General features: G+C 40.2%; 1 protein-coding gene and 1 long non-coding RNA gene across 2 annotated transcripts in view; one reads left to right on the top strand and one right to left on the bottom strand.

The window, feature by feature from the left end:
• LOC138098528 (uncharacterized) overlaps positions 1-12,479 on the bottom strand; it is a 32,572-nt gene extending 20,093 nt beyond the window's left edge. The window contains exon 1 of the long non-coding RNA XR_011146626.1: positions 12,257-12,479. This is a non-coding gene — a long non-coding RNA (uncharacterized lncRNA). The remainder of the gene's footprint in view (positions 1-12,256) is intronic.
• A 194-nt stretch (positions 12,480-12,673) lies between these two features.
• The window catches only part of LRRK2 (leucine rich repeat kinase 2), a 65,036-nt gene continuing 53,300 nt past the window's right edge, over positions 12,674-24,409 (top strand). The window contains exons 1-6 of the mRNA XM_068995071.1: positions 12,674-13,371; positions 13,446-13,531; positions 17,808-17,914; positions 21,026-21,114; positions 21,510-21,644; positions 23,282-23,416. Of these exons, the coding sequence (XP_068851172.1) occupies positions 13,212-13,371; positions 13,446-13,531; positions 17,808-17,914; positions 21,026-21,114; positions 21,510-21,644; positions 23,282-23,416 (712 nt within the window). The 5' untranslated portion in view covers positions 12,674-13,211. The remainder of the gene's footprint in view (positions 13,372-13,445; positions 13,532-17,807; positions 17,915-21,025; positions 21,115-21,509; positions 21,645-23,281; positions 23,417-24,409) is intronic.

The following is a 24,409-nucleotide window of genomic DNA, read 5'->3' as shown; positions in this document are numbered from 1 at the left end:
TACATGTGCCACGATTCAGATTTGGATATTTCTGTAGTCTATGTTACACTACAAATAATTTGTCCTATATACTTAATTTTCAAAAAATTCCATTTGTGATAGAACACAGAAAAAGATAGCTAATTACAGTTTCTTAAATTAAACTAGCTCTGTAACAGATATTTTGGATGATTTGACTGTGATACAAAGTGCTCTCTCTTTATGACTCTGTCCAAAGTCAAAATCTGATTAATTGTACAGTAAAAACCTTAAACAATCTCCGGACAACCAGAAAATAGGATATGCCAAAAATGGTTAAATCCAAAATCTTCCAGTGCACATACTTCAAAATAGCTCAAAGCACAATTTTTTACCAATAAAAAGACTAAATCAAAGCAGAATTGATCAAATAAGAACAAGACATCTACAGCAATTTGTAACTAATGTGATCAAAGGCAGAAGAGTAAAGCTATAGTACCAGTAAAAGGAATTTTAACATTATTTTATTGCAGCAAGCAATATAGTCACATGAAGAAATGTATTTATAATAAGAGTGAAATAATTTCAGCTCATGAGTGTTAAAATGAACTCTCAGCTTCAAAGACTTCTTAGTGATTTCCAGTCCATTGACATAGTATATTCTATCCACTGTTTTGTGGGAAAAGGTTAGCAAAATAAAACTGCAAGAAGCTGCACAAAACAAGGATTTAATTTAATATATGACAAAAAATGAGCAAAACAGTCTTCCAGCCAAAAATTAATAAGTTAAAGAAAGTGCAATATATTTGGAAACCTCTGACAGATTGAAAAGCAATGCCAATCAGCAAGACCAGACCAGGATATTGGATATTGTTGCCTGGCTGCTGATCCTGCAATTTGGGTGACTGGCACAAAATCACACAGAATTAAGAAGCAGTACTAAGTCTTTGAGTATAACATAAGTGGAGATTAAGACTTACTGAAATTTGTCAGCCACTAATACACATGAAGTCAGTGTAAAGGGGGAATTTTTTTCTGTTCAGTGATTTTCATAAATATTTTAATAGCTTATAAAACTTGAACTGGTTTTGCTTCACTGATACTTTAAAAAGAGTCCTAACAATAATAATTTATACTAATCATCTAGGTTCAAAATTTTGCTCATGTCCATTTTGTCCCAGATTTTCATGAAACAAAACTGTTTTGTGCATGGACTGGACACAAGCCCTACTGTACATGAATGCTGAGAGATCAGAAATGAAATGCAAATAATTAATGAAAGACCAAGAATTTTTAATCTACAACTTTGGGATGAGATTATCCAGCTGGAGTTTGGGACTGACCTCCTTTAACAGACTGGATGTATTTGGGATTTGGGCTTTGCAAATGAGCCATAACTGAAGAAAGGACGTTTTTGCTGTGAGAGAAGAGAACTATGGTGAGGTGGCTGCTGTCAATGAGACTCTCTCCAGCACCAGACAAATTTTATTGGGACTAAATTATTCTATGCAGAAGAAATAAATTATTATCTGAGAGTATTTATGAAGGTTTTTCTTATGGATAGTACAACTATTGGCCACTATATTGACAACACAGGCATTTCTGGAATACTCTTGCAGTCTCCAAATACTTCTGTCACTATACTCTAAACTCATGCATCTAAATATAGCCTAATTTTAGCTTTGTCATAGACATGTGGGGACAGTATTCATCAAAAGGTTGAGGCCATACATCAACAGTAAGTCCCACTTCACTGATTACAAAAAGTTATAAAAGAAATTGAAAGTCTTATTGCAGGTTATATTTGCAGGAACCAAATCTCACTTTTTGCCATAAAGGGAGGAGGATGTCAGACCTCTTGAAAGTGTTAAATACCAAGATCAAATACCCATCTAGAAACTCTTAAGGGAAATGACCATGCTTTGAATAGTAGCATAAGTCTGTGAGTCTTTAGTATTAGACTCTTGCACACAGCAGACAAAGTCAGCTCAAATAATACTGTTAAACAGTATTTGTGACTGAGAAATTAGCTGCTGTTTTGTATTGTGTGGTCCTTTGGGCTGACTATCCAAGAGAAAGCAATGTTGCATTCTTCTATACCAGTACACACCTTCTAAAACCAGTGGTGTTTAAAGACACTGGGTGCATCAAAACTGTGGCTGATTCTTCAAGCAAGTTCAAAGAAATTTGCCAAGTAGCCTACAAATGGATTTCATGACTTAATTTTGTGCATTAGGGAAAGAAAAAAAAAAATAAAAGAAAATAGGTCAAATACAGGCGTGCTATTTTGGGGGATAGCAGGAGCAGGAAGGAATAGCTCTGCTTTCCTCCTAGTCTTTAGGGGAAGAAAAGAAAAATAACTGCAAGGTACTTTGTCACTCACAGCCTCATTCACATTGAATAAGACACATGAGATTCTCACATGAATAGCTGCAAACTTTCCAAACCACCAGCAGCTGAGTGTCACTTTGCATACAATTGCAAGACCCATATGTACCACCCACTGATTAAACTATTCTCCCATAGGAAACAGCAAAAAGTCCTTACAAGCTGTGTTCATGTTACAAAATAATCCTAAGAAGCAAGCCTGGGAGTAGCCAGACACCTCGTCTACATATTAAATTCCCCAGCAATTCAAGTGGCTCAGTCTAGAATGAAACCTCAGAGTGATTGGGGCAAGATAATAGCAGGGATTGCTTTTCAGAGGTTGCATGGGCAAGATCTTGCTAATATCACATCACCTTGTCTGTGACAATAGATTTGTGGCTTCCCAAGCTCTGACACACCTCAACACCATACTCTAAGGCATCCTATATTCATCCTTTCCTTCTTGCCACAGTCACCAATTTAGCAAACTGCAAAGGGCTTTACCCATTACTTTGGGGCAGAGCCTGTCTCTGCAACCACAGCAGGGGAATACTAGAGCCCAGTGCTGCAGCCTAAACCAGCATCACACAGAAGAAAATGAATAGTGAGCTACTAACACAACAGGAGGGATGGTCAGATGCCTTTCCCTGCTATGATGAGCTGTTTCAGCTGCAAGCAGCTGTAGCAGCATTTGACTGTGCATGGCCACTGGTCTGTCAGGCCTGCCTCCCTCTCCTCAATGCAAAGCCTCTGAGTTTCCACAGTGCCAAACATCTTTGGTCCTCACACCTCTGTGTCAGCCATCCACACATATCCACGCAGGCCAGGACTTGAGCAGTGGCTTGGGAACAGTCATTCCTGAGGCAACACAATGCTTAGGTGGACAGGGAAATGATCAACACATGTGAAGGCCTCATTTCCCTTTCTGTTTAAGAACTCCTTTGGGACAAAGCTTATTTAAATTAATATTTTTCCATAGTGAACATCTGGATAATTTTTTTCTTCGTTAACAACATGGCTAAAAAAGGGCCACTCATTTATTCCATGTTTTGTTCCCTGGGATCTTGCAGAGCCTATTTCACAGTTCCCCTTCTAGCAGGTCCTACTGGGAGCTGGTGGACAGGCCCACTACTGCTGTAGGTAACCAGGCTCTGATGTGACTTAGAGTGCTGTTCAGTGACTGAAGGGAATGCCAAATCAATTCTGAGAGAGACCTAATTACACTGGCGATACTGAGTAGAACAATACAGACTTTGTACTCAGTACTCTTGGTAACAGACTGCAAGGGAAAGAAATAAAATTGTATCCTTTCATTTCCAGAGTTGGAACATCACCCACTAATGTGGTAGGAAGCCTGCCAGAAAGCCAACCACAGCCAGTATTGATATCACCAAGATAAATGCACATTACAGCAAGCAGCTGTGTTACTGGGAGCACTTGGTGTTGCACCCTTGGTGCCAAAGGCTCTGTTGTCTTTCTCATGAGCACTTTGATACACAAACCTTCTTTGGAAAGGGGCAAAAGCATGAAGGACTTGGCACACTTGTGATGAACATTAACTGAGATATTTGACTGACTTTGTTGTGGCTCATGGTTTTTATCTTACTGCTAAGATAAGAACAGCCAGTGTAAATAGACTTTGTAGTCTATCACCACAAGTACAGGAACTACATAAGTGTGCTATGTTTACATGCTCAGTGTCAGTGACAGCAGGCTGAATATCACAATATACTGCTCACACAGCAATGCATTTACTGAAGCGATTTAAGTAGTTTTCTAGCAACTGCAGTGTAATTTCAAGACTACAGTCATTTACAAGCAGTAGATAGATTGTACCATTAGGAAGTTTGTACACCTTAGTGCTTTTCAAGTCAGTTTAATAATGCTATATCACAGTATTTGACAGTGCCGCTATAATTTTTTTGTATCAGCATTGTGGAAGATCGAAGACAATCACTACTAGGAGCAGCAACAGGGATGGCAAGCACCTGGCCAAGTGGGAAGAGGGAGGGCACTGATGCTGCAGCCAGACATGGCAGCAGGACTTGACCCCCTTGCCACATGGATGCCTGACACGAGTCCTGGCATCGGAGCAGGCACCACTTGCGCCTGCAGCAGTCTGATGAAGGACCATAGGGAACAAACATGCCAAAGCCAAGAAATGTCTTAGGGAGCAAGAGGAGTCCTCTGAGAGACAAGAATAGAAGTCGAGAACAAAGAGGAGAATCTGCCAGAAGTTGGACTGAGAATATGCAGAGTCTATCTTTGAAGAAAAGAAGGATGCTAACTTATGCTTGGAAAATTATGGACTGGGGTTAAACCAGAGGAATATTCCCTTCCAGTCCTGTTATTTGTTTCACTCTTGATTTGCTATTGGTGATAGAAATTAAGAATTACTGTGAAATTAGAATAATGATATTACTTGATCTGAGCAGCATAGTGGTACACAAAACCTTGCAAAAACAATTAGTGTGTCTGGTACAGTAGGTAATTTGTCGAAAGATTCATGCAGTAAAACTTATTGGTACTAAAGCTGTTCCAATTATCATGAGAGAAAATATTGATTAGAAGCCCCTTGCAGTGACAAGAAACACGTTTGAAGCACTTAAATTCTCAATTTCCCAAGAAAACAAATGAAGTTAACACTAGTCCTGCTACTTTAACTGAGGAAATAATGAGGACAGGCCTTACCACTGTCATTGACAACAAAGGCTAAACCAGTTTCAATACTTTAAGGAAAGTACTTGGCTAATTAAGATCATTACCAACTAGTGCTCCTTTATTTTACGTTGAGAATGTTAGTAGATTGAAATTTTTTTCTAGTTTGAAAAAGCAATAAATAGATAAGCAACTAATTCAGAAAGATGTGCTCTTAAGTAAAGGGAACGGGATGTTTTATGCTATTTGAGTGGTAGGACCTGCTATGAGATAGCTTAGCTATCATGTATCAGTTACTTGATACAGCACCAGAATGCTTGGACAGACATACGAACACTGATCATCTGATTGTCTAATTGTCAATCATTTTAGCTACTTGCAAATCCTGTGAGTGATGCTTAGAACAATTTTTACATTCAGACTAATGAAATAGGCTGTTGTAAAGAATCATATATTCAAAGAATGTCTTGGGTTGGAAAGAGACCTTAAAAACCATCTAATTCCAACCTCCCTGCTGTAGGCAGGGACACCTTCCACTAGACCAGGTTGCTCAGAGCCGTCCAGCCTGGCCTTGAACACTTCCAGGCATGGGGCATCCACAGCTTTTCTGGGCAACCTGTTTCTGTGCCTCACCACACTCACAGTAAAAAATGTCCTCCTAATATCTAATTTAAACATATGCTCTCTTTCAATTTGAAGCCATTCTCCCTGCCCTGTCACTACATACTCTTTTAAATAATATCTCTGCAGTTTTCTTGTAGGCTCCCCTCAGGTACTGGAAGGCTGCAATTAGGTCACCCTGAAACCTTCTCTTTGTTCATATAAAGAAAATTACTTTGCTTTATGACAGTGCAAAAACATGTACTGGACAACAATGCATTCTCCAGCAGAGCTAAAAAACATCTAGTAAACCTAAAAAGGTTTGTAGAAATTAGAAAGTTTATATTTTATCACTGGTAAACCCAATAAGAATTTTTTTCTATAAATTGCCAAAGTAAATACTTAAACCATATGAATAACTGTCCATATAAGAGCCAAGAACCTTCTTCCTTACTAAAACCAGTGTGATCTATCCACTAATAACTAAAAAGACAGAGACGGTGAAAATTACATTGCTGGATTATGATTTACCCTGGTGCCACATTCTTGAATTCTGCTTCAGGGATTTACACTCATTTGCATCCCCATCTTTATTTGTACTCTTTATAAAAGCTGGTAACAGATAGACATTATGGTACAATGAAAGAGACCCATAAAAATTAAATTAGAAAATATATACAAAACCCTAGACACTGGCAAAATGCATCATACATGGCCCTATAAACCCACTAGTGCTGTATAGTGTTAGCTACAGTTATTAAAAAAATACTTTAAAGTGAAATAATAAGAAGTAAAATAATCTCAAGATGAGCAGTACTACCTAGGTCAGACACAGTGCTGGCCTCTGTCTGGTGAGGAACTTCACTTCTGTAGGTATTGAAGTGTCTATGCTATGAGAAAGTAGCATAAGTAGAGGCAGTACCTTCTGGTAGACCAAACATTATGAAGTTCACCATGCTGCATAAACCAACGTCCCTATTATATCCAAGGTCCATATATTTCATCCCCTCTGAAAGTGCTGATTGCTTCTTACTCTTGTTTTAAAGCAGTCAGTGCTGTTTTATCCTTAGCTGTGGGAACTTCATTTTTAAACCTACATCACTTTGCTAGTTATCATGGCCAAGTGCTACATACTCTGGATCAGGTGGCCCTTAACTCTCCTCCTCCCAGTTCTCTTTAAGACAACCTTGAAGCCAGTGATCCAGAAATTTAGGCTTTTTACCTCCTTAGAAACCAGCTATAAATCCACTTAATTTTTCAGTTGAGGTTTTTTCTCTCCTTAAAGGCCTTATCAACTTCAGGAAAGTAAACTCAATTTCTTCAAGAAACTCATCAATACAATCCCCTGGGAAACTTTCTTCAGGGACAAGGGAGCAGAACAGAGCTGGCAAATTTTTAAGGACATCTTCCTGGAGCACAAGAATTAGTTATCCCCAGCCACAAGAAATTCGGCAAGGAAAGCAAGAGACAGGAATCACTGAATCTGGACCTGCTAGTCAAGTTAAAGGGCAAGAAGTATGTGCACAGGCAAAGGAACCAAGGACAGGTAACCTGGGAAGAGTATAGGACACAGTCCAGTTGTATAGGGATAGGGTGGGGAAAGCCAAGGTGAAGTTGGAGCTGGACTTGGCAAGGGGTGCAAAGAATAACTAGAAGGGGTTCTACAGGTGTGTAGGGACTTTTTACAAGAGCATGTAGTGACAGAACATGGGGGAATGGCTTCAAACTGAAAGAGGGCAGGTTTAGATTAGACATTAGGAAGAAATTCTTTACTGTGAGGGTGGTGAGGCACTGGAATGTTGCCCAGAGAAGCGGTGGATGTCCCATCCCTGGAAGTGTGGAAGCTGGATAGGGCTCTGAGCAACCTGGTCTAGTGGAAGTTCTCCCTTGCCCATGGCAAGGGGGTTGGAACTTGATGTGTTTAAGGTCCCTTCCAAAACAAACTATTCCATGATTCTGTGAAATGAAAGCTTTGTCCCTTTAACAGAAGCTGTTTAATCAGCTGGATACTGGCAGAAAACATCCTGAACATCTCCTTCAGTTTCAAATTTAGAACCACGAAGTGCATCATCAGCTCTTCAGCAGGAAACAGCAGGAAAACTTACTCGGGCTTTGAAGTACTCATCTGCTCTGTAAACATATAGACCAAATAGAGCATACAGCAATGCAGTATAACCCAAAGGATGATGAGAAGTGAAAAGCAGACAGAGGGAAGATGAGTTTTAGGAAAGATAAAGGGCAGGGACAGCCCTCCTTTTGAGGAAATTCAGGTCTTCTCTGGCCCCCCCCCCCCCCCAAAAAACATAGTTTCAAGCTGCCTTTAAATTAAAGGACCCACAGAACCAAAGGATCCATAAACCGTGTACTACTGTATTAGAAGTATTCCCACCACTAGGTGTCAGTCCAATTTAACATATGCACAAGTTTCTGTAACGAAAATTTCACTTTTGTTATACTTTAGTCTTTTAACTACACAATGGAAATATTCATACCTATTATATAATCCATACATATACTTATAACACTCAAGCTGACTTTAAGGAACATACCTGATGACAATTCAGAAAAGTATGTCAAATACCTAAAATCTACTTGAAACTCTAGTAGAGCTCCTGCTTTCAGAAAGGTATATTTCATAGAATAATTTAGAGTGGAAAAGTCCTTTCAAACCACCTAGTTCAATCATTAAGCCAGCCCTGCTAAGTCCACCACTAAACCATGTCCCTAAGGGTCACATCAACATGTCTTTTAAATATCTCCAGAGATGGTGAATCAACCACTTCCCTGGACTGCCTGTTCCAGGGCTTGACAACCCTTTCAGGGAAGAAATTTTTCTCAATTTCCCATCTAAACCTCCCCTCACACAACTCGAGGCCATTTCCTCTTGTTCTATCACTTGCTGCTTGGGAGAAGACATTGACCCCCACCAGGCCACAGCCTCCTTTCAGGCAGTTGTAGAGACCAATAAGGTCTCCCCTGAGCCTCCTTTTCTCCAGGCTGAACATCCCCAGCTCCCTCAGCCGCTCCTCATCAGACTTGTGCTCCAGACCCTTCCCCAGCTCCACTGCCCTTCTCTGGACATGCTCCAGCACCTCAATGTCTTTCTCAAAGTGAGAGGCCCAGAACTGAACACAGGATTTGAGGTGTGGCCTCACCAGTGTTGAGTACAGGGGGACAATCACAGCCCTTTTCCTGCTGGCCACAACATTTCTGATCCAAGCCAGAATGGCCTTCTTGGCCATCTGGGCACACACTGGCTCACATTCAGCTGCTGTCGACCCAGCACCCCAGGTCCTTTTCCACTGGGTAGATTTCCAACCACTCTGCCCCAGTCTTCAGTATTCCATTGTTGAGGGGTTGTTGAGACCAAGGTGCAGGACTCAGCACTTGACCTTGTAGAACCTCACACAATTGGCCTTGGCCCATCAATCCTGCCCAGCCTGGGCAGTTTCCTCCGCAGAGCCTTCCTACCCTCCAGGAGATCAACACTTCCACTTTGGTGCCAACTGGTTGCAAACAGACAGGGAGCACTTGATCCCCTCATCGAGATAATTGATAAAGATGTTAGACAGGGTTGTTCCAAGTACTGAGCCCTGGGGAACATCAGTTGTGACCAGCCACCACCTGCATGTATCACCATTCCCTACCACTCTCTGGACCCAGCCATCAGCCCGTTTCCTACCCAGCTGTAGTGGTTTGGAGTGCCTGTCCAAGTCCATCCATTTGGAGGCTGTGAAGATGATGCACATTCCCATACAGAGAGCAGTGAACAAGCATGGGCCTGTGGACAGTACTTAATCTTTTTAAATTTTAAAGCCCTGATAGCTAAAATGAGAGCTGAGAAGGTCGAGGTAGAATACCTGCTCTGCCACTGTTTTCTGAAGCAATGAATTCATTAACACCACAGAGCCCCTGCTGGTTACAAGATAAAAGCAGATGGACTATTTATCAGCATTTTGTCCAGGAGTGAATCAAATAACTGTCATATCACTTCTGAACAGGCTATGTCTGAGCACTTTCTGTCATTCAAATTAACACCACCCTCTCTCCAGCTGCAGGGTTAAAACACACAGAATGGGGATGTAACACTGGAAAGAATATTTATTCAGAGTATTATGTCTTCATTGATAAACATGCATGGGCTCTTCAAAGCAACTTCAAAAACAAAAAAAAGGTGGTTATAAAGTCTCCTCTAATTAAATTTTCATTCTCCTCTCTAGGGGAAGCATGATGAGATAAAACTGAATGTGAAAAAATGGACCTGACTGACATTGCTCTCTGACAGAAATAGCTTGCAAAGGAGAGTCCCCAGGCAATACCTAACACAGATTCTGCAGGCTCACCAGGTGATGTAAAGCACTGCAAATAAAATAATGGGAGAGCAGGAAGAGGAGAAAAAACAACAACAAAAGACAAACAAAAAAGCCCCTCAGAAAACAAAACCAAATAAAAATGCTTTCAGAACCTCTCCCCTGCGAAAACCCAAACTCATTCTCATATACACACTCCCCCTCACAAAACCGAACAGAAAGAAAATCCAGAGTTCCCCCCCAAAAAAGCCCAACTGAACTAGCGATGATCCAGGGAAAAGAATTGTTCCAGAAAAACACCTTCCTTCCCACCAACGAAGAAACAACAGCCTACAGTCTTTCCTTGCACACAGCCTCCCTCTCCTGTCAAAAAGATGAAGTTTCAGTTCTGAAATATGCTTGTATCACACTGCAACACACAGCTTTCACAGCTGACCCCTCTCTGCTTCCTGGTATCTCACCCTATAAGCACCAAAAAACATTTAAATCAATGTCAACACCAAGCTAGGAAGGGTGAAGAAATGAGGGACCTGCTACACAGCTGATAGCAAAAGCCAGTCAGAGACTGCTAGTATCAAGGACAGACTGAATTGAAACATGAAGCAGAAAATCTTATTCCAAACATGATAATGTATGTAGCCAAGAGAAGGAAATGGGCCCAAGACAGGAAAACTATTTTCAGAAGAGACATTAGGGATGACAGAACAGAAGGCAAAAATGGCCCTTTAAAATCCAAATCAACCTGGAGTTCCAACTGGATTTAATTTCTAAACCAAATCCTAGGAACGGGATGAGCCTTAGACCCAGACATGGGCCATAACTCAGGCAAAAAAAGTTCTTGTGGGTCTTCTGGTATGTTTTCTAGCAGCTTGCCCCTTCCTTTGGAGTCCCCTTTGCAGCCTGACTCCAACAGAAGTTCCTACCCCAATCACCTTCTACATGGAGCTAAAACAAAATACAGTTACAGTAGACTCAAATCTAAAATTGCATTCACTTAGGAAGTGTCTGTATGGGTCAATGCATTCTCCATTAATACATAACATTACAATAATTTTAAGAAAATATAGCAATATGCATTATACACTGGATGATGAGGCCATGGAATTGCTGTATCAAATCAGAAAACTGTGTGATCTGGAATTATAGCCTGTGGCCAAAAAGAAATGGAGTCACTGCCCCTGGAAGTGTTAAAAAAAAACAAGTCTTGATATGGCACTTAGTTCCATGGCCTAGTTGACAAGGTAGTGTAAGTCATAGGTTGGACTCAATGATCTCAAAGGTCTTCTCCAGCCCAGTTAATTCTTTGATTCTGTACAGTCTTTTCAAACTATGTGCACAAAACAACACAACATGCTAGAGCTGCTAGAGAACAGAAAACATGGAATAAACACACTGAGCCCCAACAGAAAAAACCCAAATTGTTTAAATTAGTTAAAGATGTTGTGGCCCTTTGTTGTGGTCTTCATGGTAAGCCATCCATACTCACTGATGGAATACTAGAAAGAGGTCAGAAATATATGAAGCTTCCAGAGCAGAAAAACATTAAAGAGGTGCTCCAGAGGTAGTCCTTTGCCCTTTTCTCATGCTCTTATAAGAATGACACTCAGAAAACGACACTTTACTATCAGAGCTTTTTTCCTGCTAGACATCAAGACAAGACAGCTCAGTCACAACCTCTAATCACTTCTACACATCATAGAATGGTTTGGGTTGGAAGAGGACCATCTAGTTCCAACCTTCCTTCTGTGGGCGGGGATACTTTCCACGAGACCAGTTTGCTCAGAGCCCCATCCAACCTGGCCCTGAGGACCCCCAGGAATGGGACAGCCACAACTTCTCCTGGCAACCTGTTAGAGTGCCTCACCACCCTCACAGTAAAGAATGTTTTTCTTAGTATCTAATCTAAACTTTCTGTCTTTAAATTTGATCCCATCCCCCTTCTGGTGAAGAGACATTAATATCTTCACTGGGTTTCCCTAGAAAAATCCAGGAAAACTACAATATTCATGTTTCCCAAGACTACCCCATTCTTTCCCTTCTCTTCTAGTCTAACTAATCAACACACTTCAGAAGACTTTAGTCAATCTCTACCAGACTCCCAGAGACTTAGCAGAAGTTGGCATCCTCTCCAAACAGCACTCCAGGAACTGTTGCCGGCAGAGGAATGAAGCTTCGGAGACACGCTACAAGATTAGTGTTTGAGACACCTGATCTCTAGAAGCTAGTTCTTTATTTATTCCGGGACCTCAGAAACACTAGCACAGTATTTTATTCTTTGCCAACGCAAGTGGAAAGAAGAGGAAACATTAACTCAGGCTCAAGCTGTCAAGCTCAGGAATCTACAATTGCAACAAATTACTTACTGAAGGAGCTACAAGTGATCCAGGACTGTGAGCCAGCTGCGAGCTGGAACAAGCAGACACTTCAACTCTACAACATTTACTGTCGAGGTAGGTAGAAGATACACACCGAAGATTCCAGACATCTGTGGTTTCAAGCAAGGGTAATGTGGGAGCCAAAAAGGACTGTGGTGGGTTGACCCTAGCTGGACACCAGCTTCTCAGCAAAGCCCCTCTGTAACTTGTCTCCTCATCTAGAGGAGGGAGAGAAAACATAGCGAAAGGCTCGTGGGTCAAGATAAGGACGGGGAGAGATCACTCACCAATCACCATCACAGGCAAAACAGACTCAACTGGGAGAAATTAGTTTATTGCCAAACAAATTAGGGTAGGACAATTAGAGATGGAAATGAAGTCTCAAAACACCTTCATCTCGCCCCTCCCTTTTTCCAAGGCTCAACTCCACACCCTTCTACAGGGAGCAGCCCTTCAGGAACAGACTGCCTCAGTGCGGGTAACCCACAGGGTCACAGATCCTCGCCCCCAAAGCTCGTTAAACCCATAAACCAAAGCCACCCGCTCCTTATCGCCGCCTGCCCAGACCTTTTTGCAGAGACACTGCTGGGCGGACCGCGGGTCCAGCTCGGCAGCTCCATTGGGCAGTTGTTTCGTCAATCACTGTGAGGGGGGAGCTGCCCGCGGGTCTGTTCTGTTTGCCGGGCGCTTGCGCGTGTCCCGCGGGCGTTTACCAGGGGTTACCGGGGGCCGGTCGCCCGCGGGGGCCGGTTCTTGGCCGTGTCCATGGAGCAGCGCCGTGGGAGGGGCCGGAGGCCGCGGCAGGGGCGGCTCGGGAGGGCCGCGTGACGCCGGCCGGGCGGCGGCACTGCGGGGCCGCAGCAGCGGGACGGGCCCGCACCGCCCAGCCCAGCCTTCGTCCCGCCGACCGGCGGATGGACACGGAGAGGGCAGCGGGTCGGCCATGGCCAGCGGCGGCCCTGAGGAGGGGGAGGCGGTGGCGGGGGAGGAACAAGCCCTGAGGAAGCTGGTCGTCCGGCTCCAAAACGTCCAGGAGAGGAAGCGGCTGGAGACGCTGGTGCAGACCCTGAGTGACCTGCTGGAGCTGGCGGCCCGGCAGAGCGGTGAGTGCCCTGCCCTGCCCTGCCCTCTCCCGCCCGCCGCCGGTCGCTAACGCTGTCTCTCTGTCCCCCCACAGCTCCCCGGCTCTTCAGCGGCAAAAATGTCCACGTGCCCCTGCTGCTGGTGGTGGATCTGTACCCGGGAGCGGCGGGCGTGCAGCAGGTCAGGGGCCGGGCAGGGCGGGGGCCGGGCCGCTTCCCCCGCTCCGGCTGCGCTCCGCGGGATGAGCGAGCGCGCGGCCCTTCCCGGGATAAAGTTCTTGTTCGGCTTGTTGATTCCTCCTTAACTTGCTGTCTGTCTCTTGGGCCGCTTCATGAAGTGCTCTTGTCTGTAGAAGGGCGCTGTCACCGCTGGCATTTAAAGGGACCAAGCGTTCCAACTTACTGCAGACGCCACTGGCTGTGTCTGTTTTTACCGGGAGAAGGAGGCGATATAGAAAATAGAAATAAGGCTATGTGAATACTGTGTAATGTAGGGTTCTAAATTACCGATAATGTTATCTTATATAATTTTGATGTGTCCATATTGAATTTTGCTATGGTCAGACAAACTTCCGAAAAGCACGATTTTACGATATGAATTCATGTGTATGTAGCCATATTCTTGAGAGTTGTGCTAGCACAGTTTTTTAAAGGCAGGGGGGAACATTTTAGCTAACAGTAGGTTCTGCAATTTAAGGTTCTGCTTGCCTGCTCCTGTAATTTAGCATTGGCCCATTTGGACTAGGTGTGTCACTTGCACAATTTGATGTTGTAGTTATGGTACAGCTGCCAAACTTGTCATACGAAACAGCTCCTTCCTGGCAGGCATATATTAAATTTCTGACTATGCTGTGCATAGAGGATGTTTATAAGCTCCAGATTTCTGTGAAAATCACTTGATTTTATTTTTTAAATTATTAAGCCCATTTATATAGTTACAATATTTTTTGCATGTTTTGGGGTTTTTTTCAATTCAACTAGAAGGCAAAACATGTATTGTATTGCAAATGCCTCTTAAATAATAATGTATTTTAAAGGTTTTCATTTTGGGGCTTTTTCTGTGTACTAGACCTTAGCTAGAGGTCAAAAGCCCAAAATTCAGATTAAGTATGAAATTGTACTTCTGTAGTGATTAATCTGAAATAACAATGATCTCAGGTTTTCTTTGAAGACTAAATATTTGTGCAGTATCTTTAGGTTTTACTTATTTTACTATTCGATTGTCAGGTTGTTAAGAAATACAGGAAGGTTAATCAACAGTTATTTTCAAGATAAAGCATATTACATATATAAGAGTTTATAAAACCTTTGCCCAGAAGTTTAAACTTGCAAGTAAAACATCAATCGCAACAAGAAATAGGTATGAAATGATAGCACAAGACTCTCAGAATTGCATACGGAAGATAGGGATTAATTTTCATTTTAACTCTATTAAAATACCTCACTCTAATGCCAAATTTTAAAAATAATTTAAATTTTCTACCTGCCTGCATTTGCAGTCATACAGTGTTTCACTTTAGAAGTCCTGGACCTCCTTTGCATTACTATATTGTGTTGCAATGGGAAATTCACAGCCAGTGCAAAGCTCAAATCCCATTCCCTATAAAATGTCTTGGGCAGCTCTTCTTTCACACTCAGTTCAGATGTTAACAAACATTCACACTATGTAAGTACAGCTCTGTCTTCTTGCTTCATTCACTGCTATTTGTTTGTAGTCTTTGTGAATAAAAAATTCTCACTTTACAGAAGTGGTGAGGTAATGAGATCCTGATTTCAGTGCAGTCTGTTTGCAGTATTAATGATTTTTTATTGAATAAATAATTAATCAATTTCCTTTTACTTTTGGCATTGTAAAAAAATTGACTGACATAAGAGAATAAACACAGTCAGAGACATACCTGAAGTGAGAATTTTCTTTACCTCCCCTCCTTAACTGGTTACAAAACATCACATTTGTGCTGTTGTTCCACTGACTTGAAAATTTGCCTACTAGATCAATATTGCAAGTCAGACTGCAGGCATAAACCCTGCAAGCTCCTTCAGAAGTAGGAAGGTACTGGTGTGGAAAGCCAGTAGTTCCTGAAAGTAAAATATGTCTTTAAGTAAATAGGGTAGTTTTCTGCATTTACTCTGGCAATGACTGGAGGAGCTTAGAAACTTTAGAGCAAAATATGAGTGCACTTGAGTAAAGAGCAGTCAGCAGAGCTTTATTGTCTCACGTAGATGGTGTGACCTAATGTAATATAAATTAATTGCATGCTAGAAATGAAAAGGGTCTGATTTAAAAATGAGTTTCAGTGCTGCTACCAACTGTTTCTGTATGTAGCGGCCTGTTTGAGTGTTTATAAGGACATCTTTCTTTGCTTTATTTCCCTTCCCTATAGCCTTTAGGACTTCTGTTATTTAAAAGACCCTTGGTTTCTTACGTAATTATTAAACAGCTAATAAGCTCTCTGTTACCCCAGGTTGTGATTTTAATATTGTAAAATAGGCCACATATCAGCAGGTCAGATGTTTCCATTGGTCTTCTCTGGACCCACAGTTCTGATAAATGTTTGTCAATACTTGGGAGTCCTAACAATTCAAATAAGAATGTTTAATGGGAATATAAAATTCATCAGAAACAGTTAATACAGAAAGGAATTTTCTAAAGTCATTAAGCAAGTTTTCATCAGATTCTAAATTTTATAAAAGCAGTTAGGGTGTTCTTATAAAGTGTGACTTCTAAAATAAAGTCTTTTCTAAGGAATAGACAACTTATCAATTAATAGTCACCTCTACAATGTTTTTGAAATTACCCTGATAAACCCTGTTTTGCTTGGAATATGGAAAATTAGGGAATGACATATCCTCATCTTGGAGAGGACTGATGGCTGCTAAGACTATTCATTGTACCTACACTTAATTAGTTATTAATTAGTAACACGCAGTTACACAGACCAGCCTGAATGTCCATAGTAAATGATTTGTAGTCTCGTGCAGGGCAAGGCAGCTTGCTATCCAAGGAAGAGAAGTGCATGGAAATTGTCTCATGGCCAAGCTCAATCTGCAGACATTAAGGTTGTAATTGGCTTAAAACATTTGGCTCAGCAAATCTAAACTGAAACAGAAACAAAAGTACTGCAGGTATGGGCTATGCTCACACTGCAACCAAGTATGTGAAAAACAAAAGTAGAATTCCAGTCCCCAGGGAGCTACATCGCTTTTTGTACATTCTACAGTGCTGTCAGGAAAGCTGTCTAGATTCAAGCTTATGCTGTTCTGTGGGTGACTCTACACTACCAGACTTGTAATTCCATGTCTCTAGTCATACTGATTGCAGGTTTAGGGATCATGCACTTTATATGAACTTTGCTGTTCAACTCTTTGGAGGTAGCCATTTACATTCCTGGTTTTGGCTGTCCCATCTTGACCTCTTTGCTTTACATAACTCTTCTGTAAAAAAGTGATCTAGCTATGCATAGAGTCTTTGTGACATATTGTCTTCTGTCTTGACTCTATTCTTAAAGCACACAGGCCTGCTTCCACCTTTTTATTTACTTATATGCTCAAGGAAACTCATATGCCTTTTCATAATTCCTTTTTGTAAAATCTGCATCATCTTGACTTTTGACATTTCACAGTTCACTACTTTTCTTTCAATACAGAGGGGTTTTCCTTCATTGGTTATTTCTTTGCACAGATTTTACTTACTGCTTCCTCACTGCAGCCTATTCAATCATATCAGCCTGTAAACATTTGTAAGAGACCAGATTTCTTTAATACAGAAGATGAAAGAGGAATATTTTTAGGTTTTGGCATTATTTACAGATGCTTGAAAGTCAAAGAATTTGCATAGGATAGAACAGGTAATTATTAAGAACAAATACATTTGGTTTCGTTGTCTTTCACTCCTTATGATCTCAAAACTTGCACTGCCTTTGTTACATATTGAAAGCACACACTACTGAGGGTTGATGGCAAAAATCTGAAATGTGTGGTAATTGTTTATGTATCTCATCCCCATTTAAAACATTGAACAACTTTAAAAACCTATACTTTATCCTTAAAATTTTCAATTAAATGGCAAGTTCTTATGAAAACACACATTTTTCAATAAGGCTGAACTACCTGTAATAGTGCAGGGGGTTTCCCTGGCCAGTGATGACATACTATGGATCACAGCATATGTTTCTGTCTGTCAGCATCTCGTTTAACTGTGTGCCCTTTATCCTCAAGCAATGCTGCAGCAGATTGAGAGTGATGTGTTCCTGCAAGCACTGCATTCAGAATCATTAGCATGTGTTTTGCTTCCATCTTTTTACTTTTCATGCCATTTGTCTTGTGTTAATTAATTTTCCCATACTGATTTAGCTAGGTAACAGAACAGCTGTCTTGCAAAAGCCAAGGATTAGAAGAGAATGTTGAAGTTCCAAGCAGAATATCTATTCTAAAATAGCTGCATTTTTGTTTTACAGATGGGCTGGTCACTTCTTTGTAAATTAATAGAAATTTGCCCAAGTACTCTACAAAACATAGCTCCTAAGGATGTTGGGAAGGACTGGGAAGTACTGGGAGTTCACCAGTAAGTATTTTGTATACAAAGAGTCTGCCAGAATGCTTGGTGATTTTGGTAGCCTATATATGCAATAGAATATATAAAGTTATTACATCAGGTTTTTTGTGGATTTTTTCAGCCTTCAGAATCTGACACTCACACGAACAAGGATCTTATCTGTGTATATAAATACCTGGTGCAGAAAGTAAAGGAGATTGAGCCAGGCCTTTCTTAGGGGCACTCAGTGACAGGATGAGAAGCAAAGGGCCCAAACTGAAATATAGGAAATTCCACTTACACATTAAAAAAAAAAGCCAAGTAACCTTTTTGACAGATGCAGTATTATCTGGATGTTTATGTGTTTTCTTGCAAATGTGAGGAATTATATCCACAAGCCTAAAGTAGTGTAAATCAAGAAGAAATTTTGTCACACCTCTTATTATTATCTTAAAAGTAGGTATTTACAATTGCCTTCAGAAGGGATGGTTTGTTCTATCTTTTTAGTAAGTGGAGCAAATTGTGGCTTGGGCTTGCTCAGCTCTTCTCCATCAGCTGTCAAAGGAAGCCTAAAGAAGTGTTTTCTGGATGTCTGTGGTTAGATGGGATGAACACCCATATAGGTTGGCTGAATAGTTGCCTAGTAACAAATGCTAATTGTAGATGTAGGGTCGATGCTTATAGGGGTTGGTTTGGTGTTCTCTCTCTTGGACAGATTGCTGCCTTCAGGGCTGATGATGAAAGCAACAAGCACAGCCTTGTAACCTAGTGAATCTGCCTCCATAGTCCTCACCACACCCTTCCTTGGAAAGGTTGCTGTTGAAAGATAGCATGAAGATGCATTTTGATTTTGTGGGGGTTTGTTATTTGTTTTATAGTGGCTAGAATACATGGTCAGTAGGGGAATGAACTCCTTTGAAAGATATGTTGGTGGTTTTTGTTGGAAAGCAAAAGTGATTTGGGTTGCTTTTCATGAGCAAGGAAAAACTGAGCTGCACATGATAGTTACCATTTCTCTGGCAGCTTAAAAGCTTGTTAATTGACTGAAAGTTGTTCTGAGAGCTGGAGATACTGCTGTTCATTCTCAGGTCCCAGAAGAATTACTTTCTGGGCCTGATCTTTCCCACAGCCTCCTCAGTGCCCACGCAGTGTGTGCAATTAACAAAGCATCCCTTTCAAACTCAAACTTCACTAAGGATCTGATGATAGCATTGCTGTACATGATTCCTTCTCACTACCAATATTTTAGCCAACTGTGTATCCCTGTCTGACATGTTGATAGTTTTCCTTGCTGTGGAGAGATTTATTCTTAGTGGGGGAGTGGGCTCAATGTTTCTGTCAGTGCCAAAGGCAGAGCAAGCCAGCTAAATTATATCTCATGTTCCTTGTGCATGAAGTGGACTAGAATTGCAGTGAATCAACCCCATAATGAATACTTGCTGTTTACAGGAAGGCAGGAAACAGTTACAATAGAGAGGAAAAGTTCTCTTTTTTTTGCAAGAGATTTTCCCTTTTGTGTGTGTAACTATTTTAGGAGAATAGGAATCTGAATATAGAAAAAGCATTTATTTCATTTGTCTCTCAGCTATGACCCAACTTGACTATGCTGCAGTCATGTTTACAAATGGTAGTTTGCTGTTGATTCAGGTGTTCTTGACAGACAGTGTGGTAAATAATTAAATAGTCGCTATTACTGTGAAGAGAAAGAGAATTTCCTTCAGTGTATTTGCATTCTTTCTACAAGCTTAAAGAGACTTCACGAGATGTTTTGAATCTCTTATGTTAAACTCTCCTACAGCAGAAGAGGTTTAGAAAGTTTTACATCCTTCTTCATGTTATATTTGAAATGGGAGGGTATATGGGAGGGAATTTTCTAAAGGTAAAGGATGTTATTACTCCTATCAGATTTTGCCTCTCATGTCTACTTTGGTCATCATAGCTACAACATCAGTGCTATAACAGAGGAGAGAGAAACTAGCAGCATCATAGTATGAATGGAAAACAGTGATACATTCATTCCAGCTTATAAATTTAGACTTCAGTAAGGCAAAAAGCATCATTGCCAGAGCTGGGGTATGAAATTTGGATGAAACTTCAAGTGCTGCTTATGTTTTTCAAGACAGGTCAAGAATATCAACTAATTTATCACAAACTACTGCACAATTCAGTTTTATTGGATATTATACATGCAAGGATTCACATTTGAGGATTATTAAAATTGCAGAGTCCAGCTGTATAAAATAATAAAAAGTTTAAAAAAAGTTTCTTTATTTGGTTTTTCTTTTGTGTGTAAGTCTATGCATTTTAATTTAGTTTTTAATTACAGTTCCACCCCCCCTTGAGATATGCTTCATTCAGTGTGAAATCAATGCTTTAATTTTTTTTTTTTTTAAAGAGGTGTTACAGATTTTTAGTCACTGCTTTACAGATAGTAGTTTGAGTAAAATATGTTAAAAGTATCTACCAATTTTTAGGTGCCCAATTTGATACATGACCTGGATTTTGCAGTATTTGGCATTGTTTGGCTCTCTCTGTTTAACAAGTCAGAACAGACATACAGAAAGTAAGGAGTGTGCAACTGGGAGTCTAGGAACTGTTTCTTTTTAACAGTTTGTTAATTTGTTTAATTTGTCCAGCATCATGTAAATGCTGTATGACTGAAACTTAGGGTAGAGTACATCAAGATGCTGTTTAAGTTTTTCAGCTGGGAAACTGCTACTTCTCTTCCACCAAACACTTGATTGTTCAGTGTAATGAGCTCTTGCAGCAAGCAGAGCAGTGCTGTGCAGTCCACACTCTGTGGTGCTCCACAGCCCGGTGCTCTGGAGAGGAACCACCTCCTGAATGACTCTGCAGAATTAATTCACATAACTAACTAAAACCAAAAGTAAATTGGATAAATTATACATCAGTATTTTAATGAAGTATGACTGTAGTAAAAATTCCAATATTACTTCATTGGTGACTTGAAAAAACATAAATTGAAATAAAAGGTTTTTAAAAAATTAATTGAGAGCTTTTTAAGGGTTTGCTAATTTCTGTAACTACTTCTGTTCTCAAAGTAAATGTTTGATAAGACGTGTCAATATTTCTTTAGCTATAACTCTTTTTTCCCTTTTTTTTTTTGTTTTTAATTTTTAGGCAGATTCTTAAAATGCTTACAGTCCACAAAGGAAATATAAATCTTTCAGTAATAGGACTAAAAGCATTAAATCTACTCCTCATGTCAGGTATTGTGTGCTTTATTTTCCTATTTCGTCTAAACCTTTAAAACACAGAACTGATATAAAATGTGTGACTGTACATGGCAGACTGGATTTTTCTCTCTGTTTTACTCCGTGAAGTCACTTGTCATTTGTATTTGTATACAAAATAATAAGAGTACTATTTTGCATCTTTTTTCCCAGGTAGGTATGAGCTGTCTTTTAGCAGTAAAGTTTTAGAACATCAGTTCTATTGTGAAATGCTACCTTTAGAGAGAATTTTGCCACGGGTTATACAAAGCTGGATTTGAACTGTCAGAGTAAATTTTAAGGGCAGTATTAAAGAATTTTGGATTTTACAGTGTTTCAATGAAAATGTTGAGAAATAATCAGTGCAACATGTCATCTCTTCTGCTGTTCAGATATAATTGCTTTCCTGCTCTTGGAAGAAGAGGTGGATGTGTTTTCCTTGGTATTTAATGCCATGCACACCTTCCCTAAAAATGAAGAGATCCAGCAGCATGGATGTAAAGCATTACACAAACTTTTTGAGAAAGGTATTTAATCTTGTAGTTTATTGCATTAGAAAAAGGTATAGGTTGGGAGGGATGGCAGATATTTATTTAAATGCAATAAATGAATTTTTGCATTCCAGATTGATTTGTGTATTGTCTGTTCTTTAAATGAACTGGCACAAAACAGACTTTCCAAGCAGTATCACAAATTTTCTAAATTAGAACAATGAATATGACATCTTTTAAAAAATCAAAATGTCCCTTCATTTCTAACTCCAGAGTTAACTGGAAAGATGGGATTTAACATTGATCAGTAAGTGGAAGAAAGAATAGTGGCATTTGATTTTAATTCTCAAAAACAGGATTGTGTATTTAAAGACTGGTACATTTTAGGAATGTGAACAGTTCTAAAATCAAGCAAAATGTACTTCAGAAAAATATTTGGTTCTGCTTTTTACTCTGACAATACTAAAAAGTGATCATATATCCATACAATATTCCCATTTATTCTGAAAAATGAAGTCACCATATATTGAATTTTTGCAGACATCTCAGGAACTGTGCATGTCATGGCCAGAAGTCCCCATGTTGTAGCCCTCTGGCTTTGAATTGAGTTTCTTGATTCAAAATAAATATTGAGAAATGCTATCACTCTGCTGTACTCCTTTGCTTCAAAGATAGTCTGCAGTTCTTCGGATTGGTTCTTTTCAGCACCATTTTATACTGGTTTTTTTAAGTCTTTCTCCCACATGTGTGCTTGGAATTATCTTCTCTGTTCCTTCCCCTCTTCCTGTCCCTAAATACTTTCCCCCTGCTGTATTTTCTCTTCAGTCTCCACAAAAGTCTGAACTTCTTACATTTTCTGTGCATGTTTTTTATAAGTGCCAGATTTTCACAGATCTGGCTGCCGGGACAGACCTGCATATCTTCTTCTTGATGGCAGCACCGATGTGACAAGTTCCTAGGTTGCTCCTGCCTCCTTTTTTTCTACTTCTGAGTCACCTTGTCAGTTATTGTTATGTGGACATTTGCCTAGCCTTATCTTGAGCCAGATTCAGAATATGATTCTGCTTGTGAAATTTAAAAGGTGCTCTTTCTCATCCTGGGTCAGTTCCCATATCTGGTTCATTGCACAGCCACACAGTTATGTCAGTATGAATAACAGGGGCCAGGAATGGAAAAACCTTAAGCCATTAAGGTAAGATACTATGAAAGCATGGCTTTATGGAAAAAAGTCCATTATTTAAAAAAAAAAAAAAGGAAGAAAAATTAAATTAAATCACTGAGTATGCAAAATGGCATTCCTTTTTTTTTTTTTTTTTCACTGTATGCTTAACTTTTCCCTAGCTTATATACTGTCTTGGTTTGGGCTATCTAAATTTCATTCTGTGAAAAAGGCTAAAAGACTTTTGAAATACTGATTCACAAGGAAGCATTTGAAAGTCAAAACTCAATTACATAAAGTGCAAGCTAGAAAAATGTGTTCACAAAGTAGCTCAGTTTTTAGTTTAAAAAGCCATACTCATGAAAGATGATGTGTATGGAGTGTACTTTACTTTCTGTGAAACATAGAAAATAAATATAAGGAAACTTGATAAAAACAGTTGTCTTTTCTCATGATGTACCAGGATAAGAATTATTTCCTCAAAACATACTGTATCTCTTGCCTTTCAATTTAGTTCCAGAAGAGCAGCTGACTGAATTTGTTGAAAGCAAAGATCATATGATCATACTGAAAGTATTTAAAGAGTTTCCAGAGAAAGAAGAGGTGATTCTTCCTGCACTTTATTCATTACATTCCTTAGCTGGTCCAAGTAAGTGTATTATTAGAATTTATTTTCAATTCCTTTTCTCCCACAGTGTGCATCAGCTCACACTTTCTGTGATTGTAAAAAGTAATCTTTATGTGATTGCAAAAAATCATTGAGAACTGTTTGGGAGTTGCCAGACAAATCACCTTCCTGTTTTCTTTGGGAAATGTGGAGATAATCACAGCACTTTTACCGGCTAGGCTCGTAGTTCAATGCCTTAGAAAGCCTCGAGCAGCCTAGAGAGGTAGCACGGGCAATCCAGCATTTCAGTAGCTCTAACAGCAGCAAATGGTAACTGCAAAGCTGATACCACCAGTAGAAGCAAAGAGGGAGAAATGTAGCTTTCAGCTTGCCTAATTCCCACAATTAGAAGCTTTCAAATGGAAACAGAAGCACACAGATGTTCGCAGAAGGATTGCAGAGCCAAAGAGCACGGGCCCCCTCTTGGGCCCTTCTTTTATTGGGAGAAGGGGAAAGGGGAGGACCGTGGGCGGACCCGGGGTGAGCGGCCAATCAGACACTGCTAAAGAGTTTGAGTTACATTTGGTTTTGCCCATACTTGGAACAAAGGAGTTCAGAGCACATGGCAAAGGCAAGTCCTGGCTTGTCTTGGGGAGGGGGAAGGGAAGCTCGGAACGGGCAGCAACAGGGAAATACTTTTTTTTTTTAATGGGATTTTTTTTTATTTAACCTTTAACGCAGAAATCTCTCCTGAATAACAGAAAAATACTTTCTTCCTCTTGGAGTAAGCAGTAACAAAGATGCTTTATCATAGTTTTATAGACTGAAGTTCAAGACCATGCCCTGTCATCTTTTAATACTTGAAAAGTAAGATGCATTTATTGACTAAATAAATCTTCAATGAGTGTGGGTAGCAGGTAAAGAATATTCTTGGCAAAGTCTGTTCCACAAGGGGAAAATTGCCCGTACAAACTCAGTGGCCAGGCCTGGGTAAAAGATATCAGACACCCACAGTGGTCATTTAGTGGTGTCTGA

This window comes from Aphelocoma coerulescens, chromosome 1A (assembly GCF_041296385.1).
Source record: "Aphelocoma coerulescens isolate FSJ_1873_10779 chromosome 1A, UR_Acoe_1.0, whole genome shotgun sequence".
Lineage (NCBI taxonomy): Eukaryota > Metazoa > Chordata > Aves > Passeriformes > Corvidae > Aphelocoma > Aphelocoma coerulescens.
Note: the sequence above shows the minus strand (reverse complement) of the source record. Positions and strands in the feature narration are given on the sequence as shown.